We start from the raw sequence: 20404 nt of genomic DNA on the forward strand, positions 1-20404 counted from the left end.
AAACAATACCGCCGCTACGATCTTATAGTGTTTGCCGTTCGATGACTAGGAAGAACTTTGGCAACTGTCAGTACACAAAGATACAGTTCACACCTGTAAACTGTGCATACTGATACCGAAATACATCTGACATCTGCCTGGAAGTTCTTGGCGGTAGGTGATTGCTTTACTTTTATTTCCTCTTGAAAGAAAGGTAATTAAGTTACTCCCTTTATGGACCCACACAAGATTCAAGTAATAAAAAGATGCCAGACCTGCCCGTTTGACGCTGTGGTTGTGATCAGTAGGCCTAACACTTTTCCCTTGACTTTTTCGCAATAGTGGGCTTCGTCGTTTAGCCATTAAAAATAGAGTAATACAATCAGTCGAATTTAATGCATTTCTCCTTTATTGCCAGTAGTACAGTAATAATAGTAGTAGTGTGGTAGTAGCAACAGTGCATGAAATAGTATTCTCAATGCAACTTATGACCAAAAATTTAAAATTCCGAAGAATTTAACATTCATTTTATCAAGTTGTCCATTTCCATTTAAAAATATCAGCGCAAGTTTATGCACAGGATACCGAAAATGCAAAACAATAAACGAAATGTAGGACCAAGCTTGATAACAATTTCAAAAATGTAGCCATTTCATTGTTTTCCACTGTTTCCACAACACTGGGTCTGTATCATTTCAAATATATTACGAACGACGCCTTAACTAAGCAAATGTTATTATTTACATTTTCCGTCCATAAATAACGATAGGAAAATAATATCCGACTTCAAGTTAGTTTCCCTTTAGGACCAACCCACGGGTATATAACACACAATGCACACTGTACATACAGACGCAGACATCTTACCCAACATGTAGGTAGAAGGCAGCGAGTTTTTCTGCAAATTTCTAAAGCATTTCCCCCGCTAATTTTACCAGTTCCGTTTAGAATTGTTAGGTCCAAGTTCGCAACAGTGAAGAACAAACAACACGGTGGATTTCAGAAAAGTGTGATCCTTGCTACTACTAGAGTGAAGCAGCCCCTCCCCGCCCCACCTCCACCCTTCTTTAGTCCGTGTTTTGATAGATATTGTATACGTATGGATTGACCGGAGGCCTGGAGGTGACATACCTGTACCAGCCGTGGTAGACATACATGTACGTAACACTGACGGGGGCTATTTGTCAGCTCTAGTGACTAGTAACAATGACATATAACTCCTCATATTGTACACTACTGTACCAGCAGATTCTTATGTTTACATGTAGTTATCATACCTGAAATGCATTCCCAATTCTATTAAGTAAGCATTCATAAAGATAAGTGTGAATGACACTATTTTGATTCTTTGCAATTCAAATGAATCCCACATTCATGAAAGCTTGAAAACATTTTCTCTCTCCTTTTCCCAGACACCTCTTAGATAAGCTTTAGTTTTCTCATCTGCAAAGATGAGGTCTATAGATTTGTAGGAAATGTCCCAGAGTTTTTCTTGACTTAACTCAAATGTCTGTGCTAGTATGCTATACTCCTCTGACAGTGTGGTGCTGAACACCCCCTTGTCGTCAGTCTGAAATGACAAAAAAGAAAGGATGGTAAAAATGATAGCAGTACTGTTTGTTAATTTTGATCCCTCTTTGTCAAACCAGGTCAGAAGACATTACAAATCTGTTCAGTTACAGGTTACTTTGTCCACTTTGATTCTTAGACTAAAATGATCCTGCATTAAGTTTACCAGTTCTGTTTGTGAATTTTGTCAAGCAAGGTCAGAAAATTTTGCAAATTTGTTCATTTGAGTGGGCCTGGATTGGGTTTAATCAGATATAATCTGATATAGATGAAAGCAATGTGCCATCACTCAACTAGTACATTATATTTCCACACCACAAAGCAGACCACTCCTGTCTTCTTGTCATCACTAGAATAGAATTTAACTAGACTAGAATTTAACCAATTCTCAGTCTTAAGTTTTTCTGTCATAAGAAATTTGTTGATGTTCATGACTGAAAAAATATATATATAAGAAAATTCCTAATACTTACACAAACAGAGATAGGATGACCAATGTCATACCATTTCTTGAAGTGATGATTGTCATACGCTGCCACTGTCTGGCCTTTGATGTTGGAAGTAAGACACAACTCTGAAACCATACAATATGACTGTATTTTACTGAAACATTTAATTTCATCCAATATATTTTTTGCATCATTTTTCAAATAGAAAACAGATTTGCAGTTCAGAAGAAAGCCAAAGGATGAAATTCAGAAATTCTACACAATACCCCAACCCCCAACCTTTTTATTTTCATATCAGAACTGCATAAATCTCAAGAGTGACCTTTCTAAAAAAGGTGGAAAATTTTCATGCTTGTTAAAAGCATGTAGCTGCTGTTTGTCATATATTAGTAACTTAAAAGGCATAAGGTCACATATAAATAGTGTATATCATCATTTGCAATACAAATCATTTTGAAAATGTACACAGAAGACACTGTGATAGAGAGTTTTGACTGACTTCCTTCATTCAAACCTCCTTTCAGTGATACATTTATTATATTGAAAATATTCATTCCCAGACAAAAAAAACTTAAATGACCCCCATCTCCACCCATTCAACTGAGAATCAATGTAATCACCAACACTACTCCTAGTTCATGACAACTCTGTCACAAATTGGTAGATGGAACAACTAACAAAAGGCAGTCAGGTTAACCCTAGTAATTACACCCCCATAACTTCACTCAGCTGTCTAAGAAAATATTTAACCTCTCTAATGTGAACTAATCTGCACAAACTTCTTGCTGAAAACAAACAGTTTTAAAAAAATGAAAACCAGACATGGTTATACATCATGCATGTCTGCAGGATAGCATGTTAACTTTATACTGCTTTATGATCCTGGAGAGCCTGACTTTGCCAAAAAAAAAAATAGAAAAAAAGAAAAAACTGTATCAAATGGAATAAATTGAAATTTTAAAGAATTATTATAAATAAGTATAATGGCTGCAAAGTACTTGAGGCAGCTCATATCTTTTAGTGTCAACATTGTTTTTTTCCTTACTAGCCTTGAAGAATTTATGAAAAATCATGACATCACTGGCTTAAAACCTGTCTGAAAATTTAAAGAAGGATTTTGATGTTTTGCTAAAAATAATGCAGATATAGATGAAATGTGCTCTAAGCAAAAACAAATGACGAACTTCAACATCTGTTAAATGTATTCTCTGCTTACAAGCTGCAAACTATGGAAATTGGAGGTTAACACTTAAGAGACAAAGCTGATGATCTTTCCAAAAAAAAAAAACACACACACACACACAGTGCCCAAAAAACTTAAAATTCACTTATAATGAAAGGCTGATAGAAATTGTAAAAACAATCCAAGTATCTTATCATACATTTCTCCCGACCAAAATCAATCCTGGAAACCAAACAAATACAAAAACCAACAGTAGCCATGTGCACTTACTAAATAAAGGGAAGAGGACTTAACCTAAACACTGAAACTCCAAATCCAATCCCTTTTCAACATTTGTACCACCCTATCTACAATGTGTTTCTATGACAAAATGTATCAACTAGTGAGACTTCATAAACTTTAAAACTTGGGGTTAATTTTTTCAAGGAATAACTTCCTTTAAAGCTGTGTGCAAATATAAGGCAAAACATGTGTGCATACATTGGAATTATGCTTAAGGTTTATTGAACAAACAAAAGTCTGCAATATAGTGTAGTAGCAGTTTTTATGTCTCCCTGCTGACTAAACTGTCCCCACTGCGCAGACTACTGGCTAATAAAGACCAGGGCTGCATTCTTGGGGCATAAACAAGCATGACTTTACAACTACAAGTAAATACAGACATACAGGGTACAATTAATTCTATTTTTTGGTATATTTCCATCTACATGGAATTTCATAGTACGATGTACTGTCTCAAAGAATAAACAAAACAATTACATCAATTAGAGTGCAGGGGAAAGCTTCAGTAATTAAAAAAATTAGAAACAATAATGCTGATGCCAAAAAAAAATATAAAAATATTTTGATGAAACATTTTCAGTTTTAAATTAAAGTCATTCAATGTTCTTTAAAATATTTTCACAATCATTTTTTGGCACAATCAGAACTTATTGTCACTTTTGTTGTCTATTTCCACAGTCATCTTAAAGTTGAAAGACTGATAGTGACAGCTATAGTAAATAATCATTCAAGTGTAAGTCATATCTTGACCAAAATCTCTAGACTGCTTTGATTTAACATCTGTGCTCATGAAGGCACTTTTTACCTTATTTATTAACAATCAATTCTTTTGAAACACAATGTGCTAGGTGTGACATCCCCTATGTTCAACAACCACAATTTAGAGTAAAAACACATTCAGAACAGCAGACTAACAAATCCACAGATCAAAAATGGTGACCCACTAAAATGCTTGCCCCTTAATTCCTGCTTAGACACTGAATAGATTACCCGCAGGGATTATGCAACAAGCATTCCAGTGGGTCAGCCATATTTGGTCCATGGATCTGTTAGTCTACTGTCCTGCTCTAATACTAGCTAGCTTTAGTTACCTAGGGGAATTTTGTTCTGCACCATGACATCCACCAACTCCTGGTTTCCTCCATCTTCTGGCAGGAGAAATGTACCATGACCAACACGGCCTGGAATAAGCTTTAATACTTCAAGAGTTTCTTCATTTCTCTCAGGCACCTAAAAACAACAAACACATATTTTATGATCACACAATATTGCACTCATACATACAAAGACATGCATGCTAGTATTTGTCTACTGCATGACAAGTCAAAATGATCTTGGAGGAAAGCTTCAGTAAATGAAACCTTTTGCAATATGGACTGATCAATTTGTGCTTTATTGCACTACTTAAATGAAGTTGATTATTTATAACACATGTTAGAAAAAATTTAATTAATCAGTATGAGACAATGTTCATAACAAAAACAAACTTATTTTAATAAATGAAAGCAATCCAGCATGGACAGATAAAAGCACATCAAAACTAACTGAAGGACAACATTATCATTGACAAAATCATAACAGTCAGATTGATCTATTACTTTAAAGTTTTTACCTCTGCCAAATGAAGTGCCAATTTCAGGCCATAACTTTGAGCTTTCTGAAAAACTGGTATAAAAGACCGTGCATCACCAGCCTAGAAATAATGAAACAATATGAAGACAATTTATGTCACTGTCACGCTTCATATTCCAAGATTTCCTGCATATTATCAAAAATAAAGTATACTTAAAGACATATGTGGATGCTTTTTTGTTTCAAAGTAAACACAGTTTTATGCCTGATAACTTATGTAAGGCTTAGCATCCTAAAACTTATATTCCATTAGTTGGAATCAAGCAAGGGGGGGGGGGCATGATAGAAAATACATTTTCATCAAGGCAGATGCAGCATTTTAAATGAATGAAATGGTCATTGACCTGGGTTTTCATTTTGCGGTATTTCATTCAAATTATTTTCTAATGGGCGTTCAATATATGTAAAATATGTATTGAAATAGGATTATAAAGAAATTGGCTTGTTTTGTTATTGTAATCACAGAAAATATTATTAAATAACAAAACAACACCAAACAATTTTGTATATTATACAAAATTGCATCAAATTACCTTGGGATCACCACTAAAATCTACTCCAACCACAACACCATTAGAACAATCTTTGAGCTTATTGGCTAATTCCACTGTTTCATCAGCCCCTTCAAGGGTATTCCTCATGTCTATTGCCAGCATAAATTTGACAATAATATCCATAGATTCTTTGCAGTCTTCTATAGCTTTAAGTATTGCTCTGACATATGTTTCTTTGGTCATTCCTGTGGCAGGCACATGTCTAGGAGTGCTACGCAGTTCTAAGTATTTGACATTATCCTCTGCAAAGTCCCTTATAACATCACAGGTCACCTAAGAAATAAACTGAAGATTCAGTTGCAGGTAAAATGAACACGTGGCATTAGTTCTAAAGTGCAAAGGGCTGAAATCAGTTATTTATTGAGATCCCTCTAAAACTAAGGTACAGTACAGATAAAACATTTCTTTCAAAATCACAATAGACCTTATCTACATTGAAAGTTGAAAGTATTATTTGTGAAAATATGAACTACTCATACCATATATATTGTCTCTGCTGTATCTGTAAGTGGGTGAATGATCCTAAACATTGCAAAACACCTAAAATGATATAAAGAAACCTGTTAACATGACAGTGAACTTTCTTTTCTAAACCATCAAATCTTACATAAAAACATAACAACATAAACTTTTCTTTCTGTTTTATCTTTTGTGTAACTGAAGATGAATATAATAAAAAATGGAGGGCATTCCACAGTATAGACAGTATATATCTGCCTGGAACCTGGTTGCTTCTTTTAAACTGAGTTTGTTATTTTACACAAGTTCTCAGTCTAGAGCATGCATACAATTTCAACTCTACTAAATGTTATAAGTAATAAAGGTGAAAATGCAAAAACTTCACTCATTCAGAACCAACAATAAGATAAACCCCTGAACATACTCATCTAAAGTTCTCCTTTGTCCTTTGTTTATTGTTCTCTGAGCCACAGCCAATTCAACCCCATCTGGAAACTCCTTCAGTTTCCTTTCTATCAACTTGGATAGAGTGGCTTCACTGATGGACCCATTCAGATGAGCATGTAATTCCTGGAAAGAAAATATAATTATGCATACAAAATAAATGCATCACCTGAAGCTATCTATGGCCACAGATATAGACTTATAGTAATGGCCATTTATTGTTCATAATTTTCCAGGTATAGAAGCTAAAGTCAACAACAACAACAACAACAAGTACTTGTAAGCAATCTGACCCAGTAAATAATTATAAATACAGCTTTCATTAAGTGACAAATTTCAAAACTTTATGACAATATTTAGGGGATGAAAATAGAGTAAAGCATAAAAATGACATATGAAAATAACATACTGAAAAACTGGCGAATCGTGGTGTCAAAAAATTCAGACAGGGACCGAGTCTATCAGACTCTAGCTATCAGCACTCTGATACGCTAATATTAATAATATTACCAAATTTCACAAAAATTCCGTTTTAAGGTTCTTTTTGCAGTATTTTCATACCCAAAATAATCATCATAATAATAATAACGGGCATGGTCTAACCACAACGGTCTGATCGCGCGCCACAAAAAGTCGTATCACCCCCCTCCCCCCCCCCTTAAGTAAAGGCTTTACTTGGCACCCGATTCACTGCCGTATTTCAACAGTGTGCAGCCCAGTCTGACAATCTGCACAATCTTGTACAGTTATTGCATTAACCTGAGCATTTACAAATGTGCTTGCAATGAAACTTACTACTTTGGGTAATTTTCTACAAAATTCATCCAACTTTGTGTTCAAAGACATGTTCAGCGCTCTTTTGCTTACGAAGGATAGTTTCCTTTAAACGCATGTTGTTTTTTTACTTTTTATGTAAAAGATTTTTCCCACCTTGCACTTCTTCCTCATCTTCCGGTATACCAATGATGGGATCCGAACTCAGATTTTCCGGCGTTGACCGTCAACATTCGCCTCGACGGCCGCAAACATTTTCAGACCCCAATGTAATAAGAAGAGCTCCACCATATGATGTTTCAAGTCAGGCCGAAATATTGATGAATACACAAAAGAAACAACAAAACGGTTAGTCACGTTCTTCACATCTAGCCGCCCCCCCCCCCCCCCCCCCCCCCCCCAGAGTACTAAAGCTCGGCTGTCACTTAGTTAGGCGGATAAAATTAGTGTAAAACCTAGTTCTTTGTGTGGTTCAACCACATAAAACTACGTTAGTATTTCCAACTGAATTTGATAAATTCGCTACTGTATACACACCATTATTGCACCTATCTCCTCCAGATCAGATATTCATGTTTTAATTTAGTGACACCATATTTGAAAATATTGCAAGATTTCATTTTCAATTACAAATCAAAAGTTGTCCATCTTGGTTTTCATCCCCTAAATATAGCACAAAATTTCATGTGTTTGCACTCTTTTATACAGTCGCTGATATATACTATTGAGCTACTGTAATTAATGCAATGTACAGGGGTACATGTAAGATGTGGGTGCCTAAAATGACAAACTTGCGGCTTCAGTGTGATTCCAGAGCTTTCAAATCTTTATCTGAACTCTCATCTCCTCAACTTATACACTCCTGAAAAGCCAACACATTATCTTTTCGACACCAGATAAGATAAATCAGATTGTCCACCAGTTAGCCCCCATGAAATTAAACACGGATTTAATTAGCACAAAATCTAACATGAAACCCATGCTTTAGCACTTCTATTTATGGTTTCTTAAATGTGCACAATGTTCTAATGCATAAAAGTAAACACCTTGTAAATTGTAAAACTGGTAAATGACTATCACTTTGAGCACCCTCAAATCTTTATCTGAAAAAGAAAACAACCATCAAATGACCTACAGCTGTACAGACTTTGTCTTCATATCTTTACCTTATAAGCTACATTGCTTTGCTTTTCTTTTATAATTTTGAAAAGTTTTCAACGTGAGCTATAGTGAGTGATGTGAGCCACCCAGTACATACAATTTTACCCCAAAACTGAATTTTTAATACTTAAGATTGTTCTACATTCTTTAAGTTTTGAAACTTAATAATGATTATTTATCTTGTCTCCAGAACAACTTCAGAGGTTTGCTGGTCTTGGTGTAGGGTTGGCAAGTGTGTTAGCTGAAAATGTTCTTTCCCATCCTTGTATTGTGCTCAGAAGACAATGCCAGGTGAGCTGAACCTTTGCTTCCCAATTTTTTGTCATCTCAGGTCAGTGGAAGTAAAATTTAGTGGGCAAATTTTTTTTTTAATTTAATGTACATGAAAGAATAAGAAATATCTTACTGATACAGGTATAATGCAGGTATTAGACATCTCTGGATACGAAATTGCAGGAAGAAGGTATGATTGTAAGATTACTGTTTAATTTCAAATCAAGGCATTAAAGGTACATACGAACCGAGCATCAGTGGAGCGTGGATTTTCAGTAACGCATGTAAACCACTTCTACTAGATTCTTATATGCCTCAAATAAATTCGACATGCCAAGGGATAAACTGAATAGATCACTCGATCAGCCATAAAAGACCTTTAGACTGCTCCTTTCTTTAAATTTTTGGTTGTAAATTTAACCTACTTTCGTGACCTACTTTCCTGCCCCATTGACATACAGCTTAGAATGCCAGCAGAAAAATCCATTCAAACATCATTTTCGGGTAAAATTAAACAATGCCTTTTGATAATTCTCTTAGTTATACTACTTGAAACTATATGCTGGCATTTGGTTGGTTTTTGTGACAAAAAATTGACTTTGTATGCATCTTTAAATGAATTGAAATTAAACTGTTTTTGTTTTTTTCTTTTCAAAATTCAAAAAAGGGTATAGCATGATTTATTTGCCACTACAATTTAACACCTGGATATTGCTGTCATGATGTTTTATAAGTGACAAAAAGAGACCAGTCTTTGTCAACTACAATGTACAACTAAATGTACTGGGAAAGCTTAAAATCCATGCCTCTTTAATTGCAGGTTCATCACCAGTCTATGAACTATCATTTGACTCCATTTACTCTAGTGCCAGTGATATGGCGAATACAGACAAGTCAGGTGAATTCTAGTCTTGATGTTCTTTGAGATCACATGTGCAATCATTGTATCTAGCATTAAAATATATGTATTTTAAATTGTATTACATCATGCCATGGTAATATTGTAATACGTTAAATTTATTTTACCACTGTATGAGGTGAATGTCGTTTGGTGATGCAGTTGTTCGAGCATGTGTTTTCTTTTTAATTAACTGTATGAAAATATAATTTCCTTTTCAGAGTATGACCTGTCTGTGGAAGGGAATTGGAAGTGTTTTCATAGTGAGAGGGATTGGACTTGCCAGTGAAGGTGTCCTAGCTGAATTTACGCCATTTCCAAAGTAAGTTTTCTTTATGTAAATAATGTTGAAGTTTTATTGACAGACATTATATCAGTCTGGACATTTAGCCATCACCTGTGCCTGTCATCCCTCATAGTGTTTGGATTGCAGTGCACTTTTCATGTTATGTATTGTTCTCAAACTTATTACAAAAATGATTCTCACAACTAACATATGGCTAGAGTTTGGACACCAGTCTGCTTGGATAACTTACCTTGAAATAATGATTTTTTTCTTTTTTTGTAAATTTTTTATTTTTCTACAAATTGTCATTTTTCAAGTCATACACAAGTCACATTTTCTGAATTTCCATAGCAACAGTAGTAAATCATTATGAATTGATGGTGATTGTGCTGTTTGGCATTATATAATATATTTCATCAAGATTGTAAAAAATAATTTGTGCACTGTCATTGAAAATATAATTTCCTTTTCAGGATACTATCACTATAAAAGGAAAACTATGCTTAGCCTATTAATTATTTTCAAACTTAAAGGAATGTTTTTTAAGACTAAAATACAGTTTAAGTTCAAAAACCTATCTGACAAAGTAATTTTCCTGAAGTAACAAAGTTTTCTTTTTTTATTTCACTACTTTACATTTACTAGGTGTGGCTTTCAATTCTATGTCTCTGAATGTCTTCAATTTTTAATGTTCCCAGTAACAGTAATATGTCATTAAAAATACAATTGGTAGTTTTTTCATGCATAAAATCATTTCATATCCTGTGTGTGTGTGTGTGTGTGTGTGTGTGTGTGTGTGTGTGTGTGTGTTTGAGCAATAAGCTAAATAAATTATTCTTATTATTTTCATTAAATTGGTTGTTCATCATTAAAAGACTGTTTTGATGTCACTCCTATCAGTTTTGTCATTGTATGTCTGTTCTTGCCATCTTGTTGCTCATATAACACATTGATGCAGTTTTAGTGTGTTTATTATCAAGTGATGTTTAAATTTCAAAATGAATACATTTAAAGATACCCAATTGATATATATTTTCGTATAATTAATTTCTTTTTTTATCAGGGAAGTTTCAAGACATAGCTCACTCAAAAAAATGGCCCAACATTTATTGTTAAAAGGGTAGGTAAAATTTTTGTTATTCTGTAATATAATCCCATGACCTTGAGAAGTATTCAGTAATAATCAATTTTGACAGAGATTTAGATTTGAATAAAAAAAATGAGAAGTAAAGGAGTCTTTGGTCTGAAGAGCGATACAGGAGTTCCTTTATTATTTTTATGCTTCTGTTTGACATCACATCCTGCCAGCTTGCCAAGTTTCCTTTAATAACTTTCATCATAGAAACCCTGCAAGTGTTAATGTAATAAAATTGATAAATACTATACCAGGTTTTCTAAAGGGGGAATGTAAGACGCTAATCTAATTCTGCAGGTGTTCTTTAGGCCACACAATATTATTATATTTCCAAGACAAAATATTAAATCAATAACAGTGAATATTTAACCTGAGAAAAGGAATTTTAATTTAAAAAAACAATTTCTAAACAATAAGAGTGTTATAAGACTGTTCCCTTTTAGTAAGTAAATTTGGTCATAATTTTGGCATTAAATGGTATGATATCATCTTTCTCTCATTTTTTGCCTTGCTTTGATGCAGTGATCAAGGACAGAATAAAAAATAATGTCGTGTTCATTTTAATGTTAAAACAATGTACAGCTGACATTTTAAATGGTGAGACCCATATATTTGTGTTCCAGACTAGCCTTGATCATCACTGTTCCTTTTGCTGCAGCCAGCCTTGTGGAAACTGTTCAGGTACATGTGACTCATAAACTGATTTTACATCATCGTTAGTCTTCCTATTTCCTACTGCATAGTCCAGCATTACATGTTGATTTGAAGTCTCCAGACAACAGGGATTGTCGTAAAATTGAAAACAGTTTCCACAGTCAGGTCCATAGGCTTGGAGGGAGGGGATTCGGAAACACATACCAGTTAAATTTAAAATGTATGTTTTATGATAAAAGGTTCACTTTTTAAAAAAAATAACTTCATTTTAAAATTGCTGGCTACAGGCCAGACATTCTTTTTGGTGACAGCAATAATGTCCACCTATTTTCCAGAGGTTTGCCAGACAACTGTATAATATACATAATTTTTATTATTACTTATAACGTAATAGTTCTTGTCACCTTTTTTATTCAGAGTGACATTGCCAGTGAACGCCCAGGTATATTTGACTGTCTGAAGGAGGGCTTGGCAAGGCTAGTGGGTGTTGGCACTCCCCATACCACCAGGATATTACCCATCTGGAAGTTAGTCGTCCCTTCAGTATTTCTTGGACTTACCCATTACATAACCATGGCCATAGCTCAATATACAGCCCTGCATACAATGAAGACAGAAAAAGAGGAAGAAATGGTAAGTATCCATGATGTAATACACCCTAGGATTGATACTCTAGGCATTATTACATACTTATTCTAAGTATTTTTATTCTAAGGGATTTATTTTTCATAATGCTGTAGCTTTGTAAGCCATAACAGAGTTATCACTATATCTTTACATCTAATTGATGTTACCTTTGGCTTAATCAAGAAGAACCAAACCAAAAGCACAATTTGGTAGGTAGAAAGATAATTTTGGCCTTTTTGTCTCTTTTACCCACAGTTAACTTAAAATGATATGTACATGCAGTAGTAGTAGCTACATATGTTGGCTTTCTTCATCCCAGATGTGTAATGAAGATTGCCAGTGATACAACATTAGTCATTATAATGATGAGTCTAAGTACAGACAATAGGTGTCATCTTCAGTTAACTGGTGTAGAAACAATGGTTTGATCTTGAATGTTAGCAAAACAAAAGAGATGATTGTAGACTACAGAAGGAATCAAAACAGTAAAGATCCTATTTGAAATTGGCGGTGAGGCTGTTAAACAAGTCTGTAATTATAAGCTGTTGGGGATTGAATTGAACAATGCACTAACTTGGAGTGATAACACCATGAAAGTATAGAAAGAGGCAGTGCAGCAAATGCAGTTTTGAAAGAAATTGAAAGCATTTACTAAAAATGCATCCATTTTAACTAATTTTACAAGTTTGTTATAGAAGGTTTTTTAGTCTTTGTGATGATTAATGGCGTGGGCATTCAACCTTAGAGGGAAAAAACATTGGAAAAGTTACTAGTAGTTAAATTGGCAAGTGACCGATTAGGGCAGATCTTGCTATTCAGTCTATTTACCTCAAGAGGGTAGTAAATAAAACTGTCTAATATGAGGAGCAGTTTCCATCCAGCTCACATCTTTTAATTTTCTACCAAGTAACTCCAGGCTTTGAGTTTTTTCAGGTAGTAAAATTATTTTTATACAGCTTTTATCCTGCAGCTATATCCCTTAAGACAGTTTTACACTTATGTCATTCTAAAAGATTTTTTTAAAATGATCAAGCAGTGTTTGTGATATAACAATGAAAAGCCATAGAGAAATATAGCTTAATTATGTCTTTTGATCATTTGAACACAATTGGTGTAATTGTTGTTACAGTATGAAATGAGACAGTTAATTGCATTTATATAATAGAGCATTGAGGTAAGCTACAATTTGTTTCAGATGGTGTTTCACTCCTGACACATTTTTACCTCTATCTTTGGTCAGTTTTATTCATTTGCAGCAAAGAAAGAATTCATAAATGATAAAACTTTTTATATGAAACAAAAACTAAGTCATGTCAATAAACAACAACCAAGATGTTGAATGAACCTCAATGAAAGTTTTCGAATGATATGATTACGTATTTAAAAAAAAAAGAGGTTGAAATCAGTTTCAGCTTAAAAGTACTATACGCCTGGCTTTTGATAGCTTTATTTTCAGCTGTAATTTATTTTTACTATTGGAGACAAATTTAATATTTGTGCAGCTGTGAACTACCTTAAATGAGAGATATAATGATATAATTAGCTTAACGTTTCATCAGTTTTTACAAAATTTGAGACAATTGACAAAATAAGCCATTATTTTTCAATAGCCCATATATATATGTTAGGAAATCAGGCATATGTTAATATTTATAAGTAGAAGTTAAATAAGTACAAATGTGAGTACAATTTTTATGCTTTTAAACTATCACATAGAGAATATTCTATCTTTTCAATTGTGCATCCACTGTTTGTGACTAGTCTACATACACCATTCTTCAGATTGGTTTTTATACTGAATGATTTGTCACTTCCATTCTGCCCTTAATTGGTGAGCAAATCATCAATGCTTCATTGAAGTTAATTTTCAAATTTGATCCATGGTTCTGATAGCAGATAGGCATAATTCTCAGAAACTCATTATTTTCTGCACTGCAGCACTAAATATGTTGTTTTCCAGATCACTCTCAGTTAAGTTTTTTTTAATTCAATATAACCGTAAGCTGACACAAAAAACTTTGAAAAATAAGCAAAAAAACATAATTCTTAGATTCTGACAAACTTACATTTTTTAAAGTCTTTATGTCATATTCTTTGTATAACATGGGTAAAATTTCATATTTCATTAAGATTTATACAGTAAACTGTGAAATTAAAAGACCATTCCCAGACCCTATCGTACAAACTTTGGATCGAACTATCTCCAAGGGGATTCTCGCTTAATTGCAATTTACTTGAGCAGCTTAGATGTCTTTCACGCCTACTGAAGCTGATAGAGGGTAATTAGTACCACCAGCGTGTACGCTGGCGGTACTCATGGTTTTAGTCCCGACCCGTCTCGTCCGGCTCCACCGGCTCCGTTGGCTCCGCCGGCTCCGCGTACTGGCGCCGGATACAAGTCACCGTTACCGCTTCTCCTCCTAGACCGCAATGACCCCTGTCCCCATCTCTTGGATTTAGGTCACATATAACCTCAACTTGAACCCCCAGGTTTTTTTGTCTCAGTCGGTGCATTGACCTGGGCGTGACGCTAGTTGAAATGCACCCTTGTCAAAATTTTTGAAAATTCAATGCCAATTATCTACCCTACGGAAGGAATTATGGGAAAATTTTCTACAGACGGCTTTCCAAAAGTCATATGTGTAGATTTCAAATATGCCCTTGGATTAGATCTTTGACCTTTATTTCAAGGTCAAATGGGCCAAAATTTTCAAAAAAATGAAATTTTTTACGAAAAAAAATATTATTTGCACTGTTATTCAGACACTACACAGACTTAACCAATAATTATATTGGAAAGTGTTACCCTTTGGGTCATCTTTCATCTCCATGAATTTGGGGTCAATCAGTGCATTTTCACGGGAGTAGCGGCCATAAAATATGTAACTCAGAATTGTAACATTTAGTCCCTTATATCTCCAAAACTGGCAGAGATAGGTCAATAGTTATTATTTAAGTTGAATAGGAAGTCATTTACTTGCAATCTAGATGTGACCTTGAAATTGACCTTTGACCTACTTTTCACCATGAACTGAACTTTGCAAATTTTTGTTCCCTTTTATCTCCAAAACTGGCAGAGATAGGTCAATAGTTACTATTAAAGTTGAATAAGAAGTCATATACTGGCTATCTAAGTGTGACCTTGAAATTGACCTTTGACCTACTTTTTACCATGAACTTAACATTGCAAATTTTGGTTCCGTTTAATCTCCAAAACTGGCAGAGATAGGTCCATAGTTACAATTGAGCTTGAATAGGAAGTCATTAGAGGCAATTTACTCTGATCTTGAAATTGACATTTGACCTACTTTTCATCATGAATTGAAGTTTACCAATTTTCGTTCCCTTATAATTCCAAAACTGGCAGAGATAGGTCCATAGTTTCTGTTTAAGTTGAATAGGAAGTCGCATACTGGCAATTTAACAGTGACCTTAAAATTGACCTTTGACCTACTTTTCACCATGAATTGAACTTTGACAATTTTCTTTCCCTTTTATCTCCAAAACTGGCAGAGATAGGTCTATAGTCACTATTGAATTTGAATAGGAAGTCATATACTGACAATTTACTGTGACCTTAAATTTGACCTTTGACCTACTTTTTACCATGAACTGAACTTTGCAAATTTTTGTTCCCTTTTATCTGCAAAACTGGCAAAGATACACCCATAGTTACTATTGAATTTGAATAGAAAGTCATTAGAGGCAATTTATTGTGACCTTAAAATTGACCTTTGACCTACTTTTCACCATGAATTGAAGTTTACAAAATTTTGTTCCCTTATATCTCCAAAACTGGCAGAGATAGGTCCATAGTTACTATTGAACTTGAATAGGAAGTCATATACTGGCAATCTAAGTGTGACCTTGAAATTGACCTTTGACCTACTTTTCATCATGAATTGAACTTTGCAGATTTTCTTTCCCTTTTATCTCCAAAACTGGCAGAGATAGGTCCATAGTCACTATTGAACTTGAATAGGAAGTCATATACTGACAATTTACTGTGACCTTAAATTTGACCTTTGACCTACTTTTAACCATGAACTGAACTTTGCAAATTTTTGTTCTCTTTTATCTCCAAAACTGGCAAAGATATGCCCAAAGTTACTATTGAATTTGAATAGAAAGTCATTAGAGGCAATTTATTGTGACCTTAAAATTGACCATTGACCTACTTTTCACTATGAACTGAACTTTGCAAATTTTCGTTCCCTTATATCTCCAAAACAGGCAGAGATAGGTCCATAGTTACTATTGAACTTGAATAGGAAGTTATATACTGGCAATCTAAGTGTGACCTTGAAATTGACCTTTGACCTACTTTTCATCATGAATTGAACTTTGCAGATTTTCTTTCCCTTTTATCTCCAAAACTGGCAGAGATAGGTCCATAGTTACTATTGAACTTAAATAGGAAGTCATATACTGGCTATCTAAGTGTGACCTTTAAATTAACCTTTGACCTTCCTTTTACTATGAACTGAACTTAGCAAATTTTTGCTCACCTTTATCTTCAAAACTGACAGAGATAGGTCCATAGTTACTATTGAACTTGAATAGGAAGTAATACACTAGCAATCTGTGACCTTGAAATTGACCTTTGACCTACTTTTGCATGTTTTCTGGCCTTTAAATCTGCAAAATTGGCAAAGAAATGCCCATGGTTGCTATGGAACTTGAATAGAAATTCATATACTATGATATTGAAATTGACCTTTGACCTACTTTTTCACCATGAACTTAGCTTTGCATATTTTCTTGCCTCTCATATCTTTAAAACTAGCAGAGATGTGCCCATGTTTCCCATAGGTTTTCTCTTTTGTCAGCATATATGCACCATTGACAACACATTTCAAGGAAAACCAATAGGCCTTTTGTCTAGAGAATACAGTAGTGATCAAAGGTAGGAAAATGCAAGTCAATTCGAAAATCTGCTTGATTGTACCATTTTTAGTTATATTTTTTTGCATATTTTGAGAACTCTTGTTGATTGCATCTTATAGAGCTTGTCAAACACAAGACTGGTGATGGTGTCCCTTTTAGGAGGGGGGGGGCATACAAATGCGCTTACTCCAGCTGGTGGTACAATATCCGGAGGCGGTATCGCCTCTCTGATCCTCTAGTTAAGTATTGTTTAGCAGCTTTAGTAGGCATCCCAGACAGCTAAGCCACTTAAGCTGAAAGCAATTTAGTGAGAAACCCCTTGGAGATGGACCAATCCTGTTAGATCAATCTAGGGATGGGAACCCAGTCTAACTGTGATCACCTTAGCCTTAGGCTTCATTCACATGCAATGTCTATTTTCTAAATTCTATATTCTATTTTCGGTATGTCTTATGATCACGGTCTGTGCACTGAATATCCCGCGGCGTAATTACTGGCAGCGCGAGCCAGTTACTTATAGTAACTTATAGTAACTGGCTCGCGCTGCCAGTAATTACGCCGCGGGATATTCAGTGCACAGACCGTGATCATAAGACATACCGAAAATAGAATTTAGAAAATAGACATTGCATGTGAACGAAGCCTTTATATGCATCAATTATATACAGGCCTTATAAGCAAAATAGTAGTTTGTTATGTCTAGCTTCGATTTGTGGTTTTCACATATTGCCAAAGTAACAACTCAAATGACAATTCATGGTGCAAATGTAGAACTAGTGGTTGGGAACACTGCAGTGTAAAAAACAAGAATGGTTTAACTGCTAACATACCATTTCAATATGTTGTGTATATCAAGAGTCATGTTGAAAATAGTTCACGGCTCATAAAAAGAACCTGTATGCAAACAAGGCTAACCAAATTGTTTGGGCTCTTTTATGTGATGCCCTTGCCTGTTACTTTTACATCACTGCCATGAATTCATGGTTTGAGTCTGTAATTTAGTGTTCATGATCACAAGGCTCGAGCTCACAATACAAGGCGATTATCTTTCTAGGGACTGATATGTAATTGTATTATTTCAGGGGCCAAGGCATGAGGATCAGGTACAGCATGTCCAGTGAAGTATCTATAAGACCAGTTACAAATTTTAATTGCAATATTTCAAGACCCAAGGCATGAGGATCAAGTTCATAATGCCCAGGGAAATATTTATGAGACCAGTTACAAATTTTGATAAATTTCAGGACTCAAAGCTTGAGGATCAGCTGCAACATGCCTACCAGTAGAGAAGTATTAATGAGACCAGTAACATAATTTAATTGCATTATTTCAGGACCCAAGGCATGAGGATCAGCTACAGCATGCCCAGAGAAGTATTTATGAGACCTACTTCCCAGAACTCCTGGCTTCCTTCACAGCTAATCTGGTAGCAGATGTGATGTTGTTCCCACTAGAAACCATGGTAAACCGGCTGTTCATGCAGGGCACCCGCACCATCATAGATAATACAGACAATGGACTGGAGGTGGTACCCATCACCACTGCATATGATGGACTTTTTGACTGCTTTAAACATATTGTAAAGGAGGAGGGCTTTTTTGGATTCTACAAAGGGTTTGGTGCTCTCTGCTTGCAGTATATGCTGCATGCTACCATACTGAAATTGTCAAGCATTTTACTGGAGAACATTGCTGGCCACAGCCCAAATCGCCAACCCAAGCCCAGACCTGAGGACCCCAGCAGATACCAAGAGTTAGGGGCTGGCGAGGTGCCTGGGGCACAGAGGAGTGCCTCACCTAGGTACTGAGACAGACCTTCTGCAGGCTGGCGACCATCATAAAGAAATAATTCAAAGAATTCACACCTGTACCCTAGGAGGAATTAGTAAGGCATTTAACGATAGGTTCAAAGAACCTTATGAAAATAAGTCTCTTAAATACATGTGTATGGTTTGCATTATGTAAATATATGGAATTTATTCAGTGAAATTGTGTTTAAGTTAAGAAAGAGAGAGATTTCATTGTTGCCTTTAAAAAACATTTGTTTTCAAATGCCATATGGTTGGTGTTATTTTTTTTTTTTATTTTTTTTTTTTTTGTTTCATGGAATTTGAATTCTTTTTAAGACACCATTAAAGCAAATATTGTAAAGAACTTATATGGATATTTATTACACCAATATTTTTTAATGTAACAGTTTTGTTTACTGATATGGTGCTGAGAAACTAAACATTCTATAAAACTCTATGTCACTAATAATTATACCACTAATTATTTACTAATTATGTGATATGGAGTAAAAATGTGTTGTTATATCTTACATGTAAAATACCATTTAAAATGTATTTCTATTAATAAACTATTTTGTTGTCATTTTAGGTAATTTTTTTAAGGCAATTTAGCTTCTTTTGCTCTATATGGCTAGGCACTAAGTATCTGAACCTATAGACGTCACCTGTGTCTGTTGTCCTTGACTAAAAAACCATTTAACTTATTATTCCCAAATTTACAGAATGATTAAGGATCAAAATACAGCAGTTTTAAACCGGCCCTGCACTAGACTTTTTCTGAAATGTCCACTGTAACAGTCATATATAACTGAAATGTGGCTATGATTATGCTTTTGGATATTATGTAATGTTGCATCAGAATTGATGTGCATTTTGTCTTCTTATTGCAATAGATGTAATATGTTATTTGTTATCCTTAAACTTACTATAACAGTTTTTTTACAGGACTAAAATGCAATCTAGAGTAAACAATCATCCTGATTGGATTCCTTCTTTTAAGGTTAAGAGGTTTTCATAAATTGGCATTTTCTGAGTATTGGTTTAAAGTCATCTGGGCATGAAGCCCTGTGCCTGTTACACCTTCAAAATGGCAACTCAGTAGTGTAAAAATCAAAATTGGTCGTTCTTACAAATTATGCAGTATGTTTTATTGCATCTTAATTGACAAAAAAACATTTTGTGCACTGACATTGTTAAACCGTTTGTTGTCATTTTGGACTTAACGTTACTGCTATTGTTTCCACAATCTTTAAGAATGAAAGTGCTATGGTTTTTTTTGTGCCTGTGATACTATTTATTGTATTTCACTTTTTTTTGACACTTCAGTAATATACCTGAATTTAAATAAAACGAACAACATGTCGTTTCA

General features: G+C 34.6%; 2 protein-coding genes across 4 annotated transcripts; one reads left to right on the forward strand and one right to left on the reverse strand.

The window, feature by feature from the left end:
• Positions 1–365: 365 nt before the first annotated feature.
• Positions 366–7648, reverse strand: LOC106171194 (N6-Methyl-AMP deaminase). Of its 3 annotated transcripts, none has more exons than XM_087000883.1 (8): positions 7482–7648; positions 6532–6677; positions 6128–6188; positions 5628–5921; positions 5075–5155; positions 4554–4692; positions 2022–2122; positions 366–1549 (listed from the first exon to the last, which is right to left on the reverse strand). In XM_087000883.1, exons 1-8 carry the CDS (start codon positions 7497–7499, stop codon positions 1352–1354), a joined length of 1038 nt encoding a protein of 345 aa, XP_086857009.1. In that variant the 5' UTR covers positions 7500–7648; the 3' UTR covers positions 366–1351. The 3 variants fall into 3 exon arrangements, with proteins under 3 accessions (XP_086857009.1, XP_013406866.2, XP_086857010.1); XM_013551412.2 differs by having other exon boundaries at positions 7347–7506; XM_087000884.1 differs by lacking the exon at positions 7482–7648 and adding an exon at positions 6961–7127.
• On the forward strand, positions 7511–20404 carry LOC106171193 (mitochondrial outer membrane protein SLC25A46). The gene is made up of 8 exons (XM_013551411.2): positions 7511–7673; positions 8677–8777; positions 9580–9657; positions 9879–9979; positions 11007–11063; positions 11702–11759; positions 12150–12365; positions 18580–20404. Exons 1-8 carry the CDS (start codon positions 7514–7516, stop codon positions 19051–19053), a joined length of 1245 nt encoding a protein of 414 aa, XP_013406865.2. The 5' UTR covers positions 7511–7513; the 3' UTR covers positions 19054–20404.

The sequence above is a fragment of the Lingula anatina genome, chromosome 1, assembly GCF_051362555.1.
Source record: "Lingula anatina isolate TDL-2025a chromosome 1, LinAna3.0, whole genome shotgun sequence".
NCBI classification, from domain to species: Eukaryota; Metazoa; Brachiopoda; class Lingulata; order Lingulida; family Lingulidae; genus Lingula; species Lingula anatina.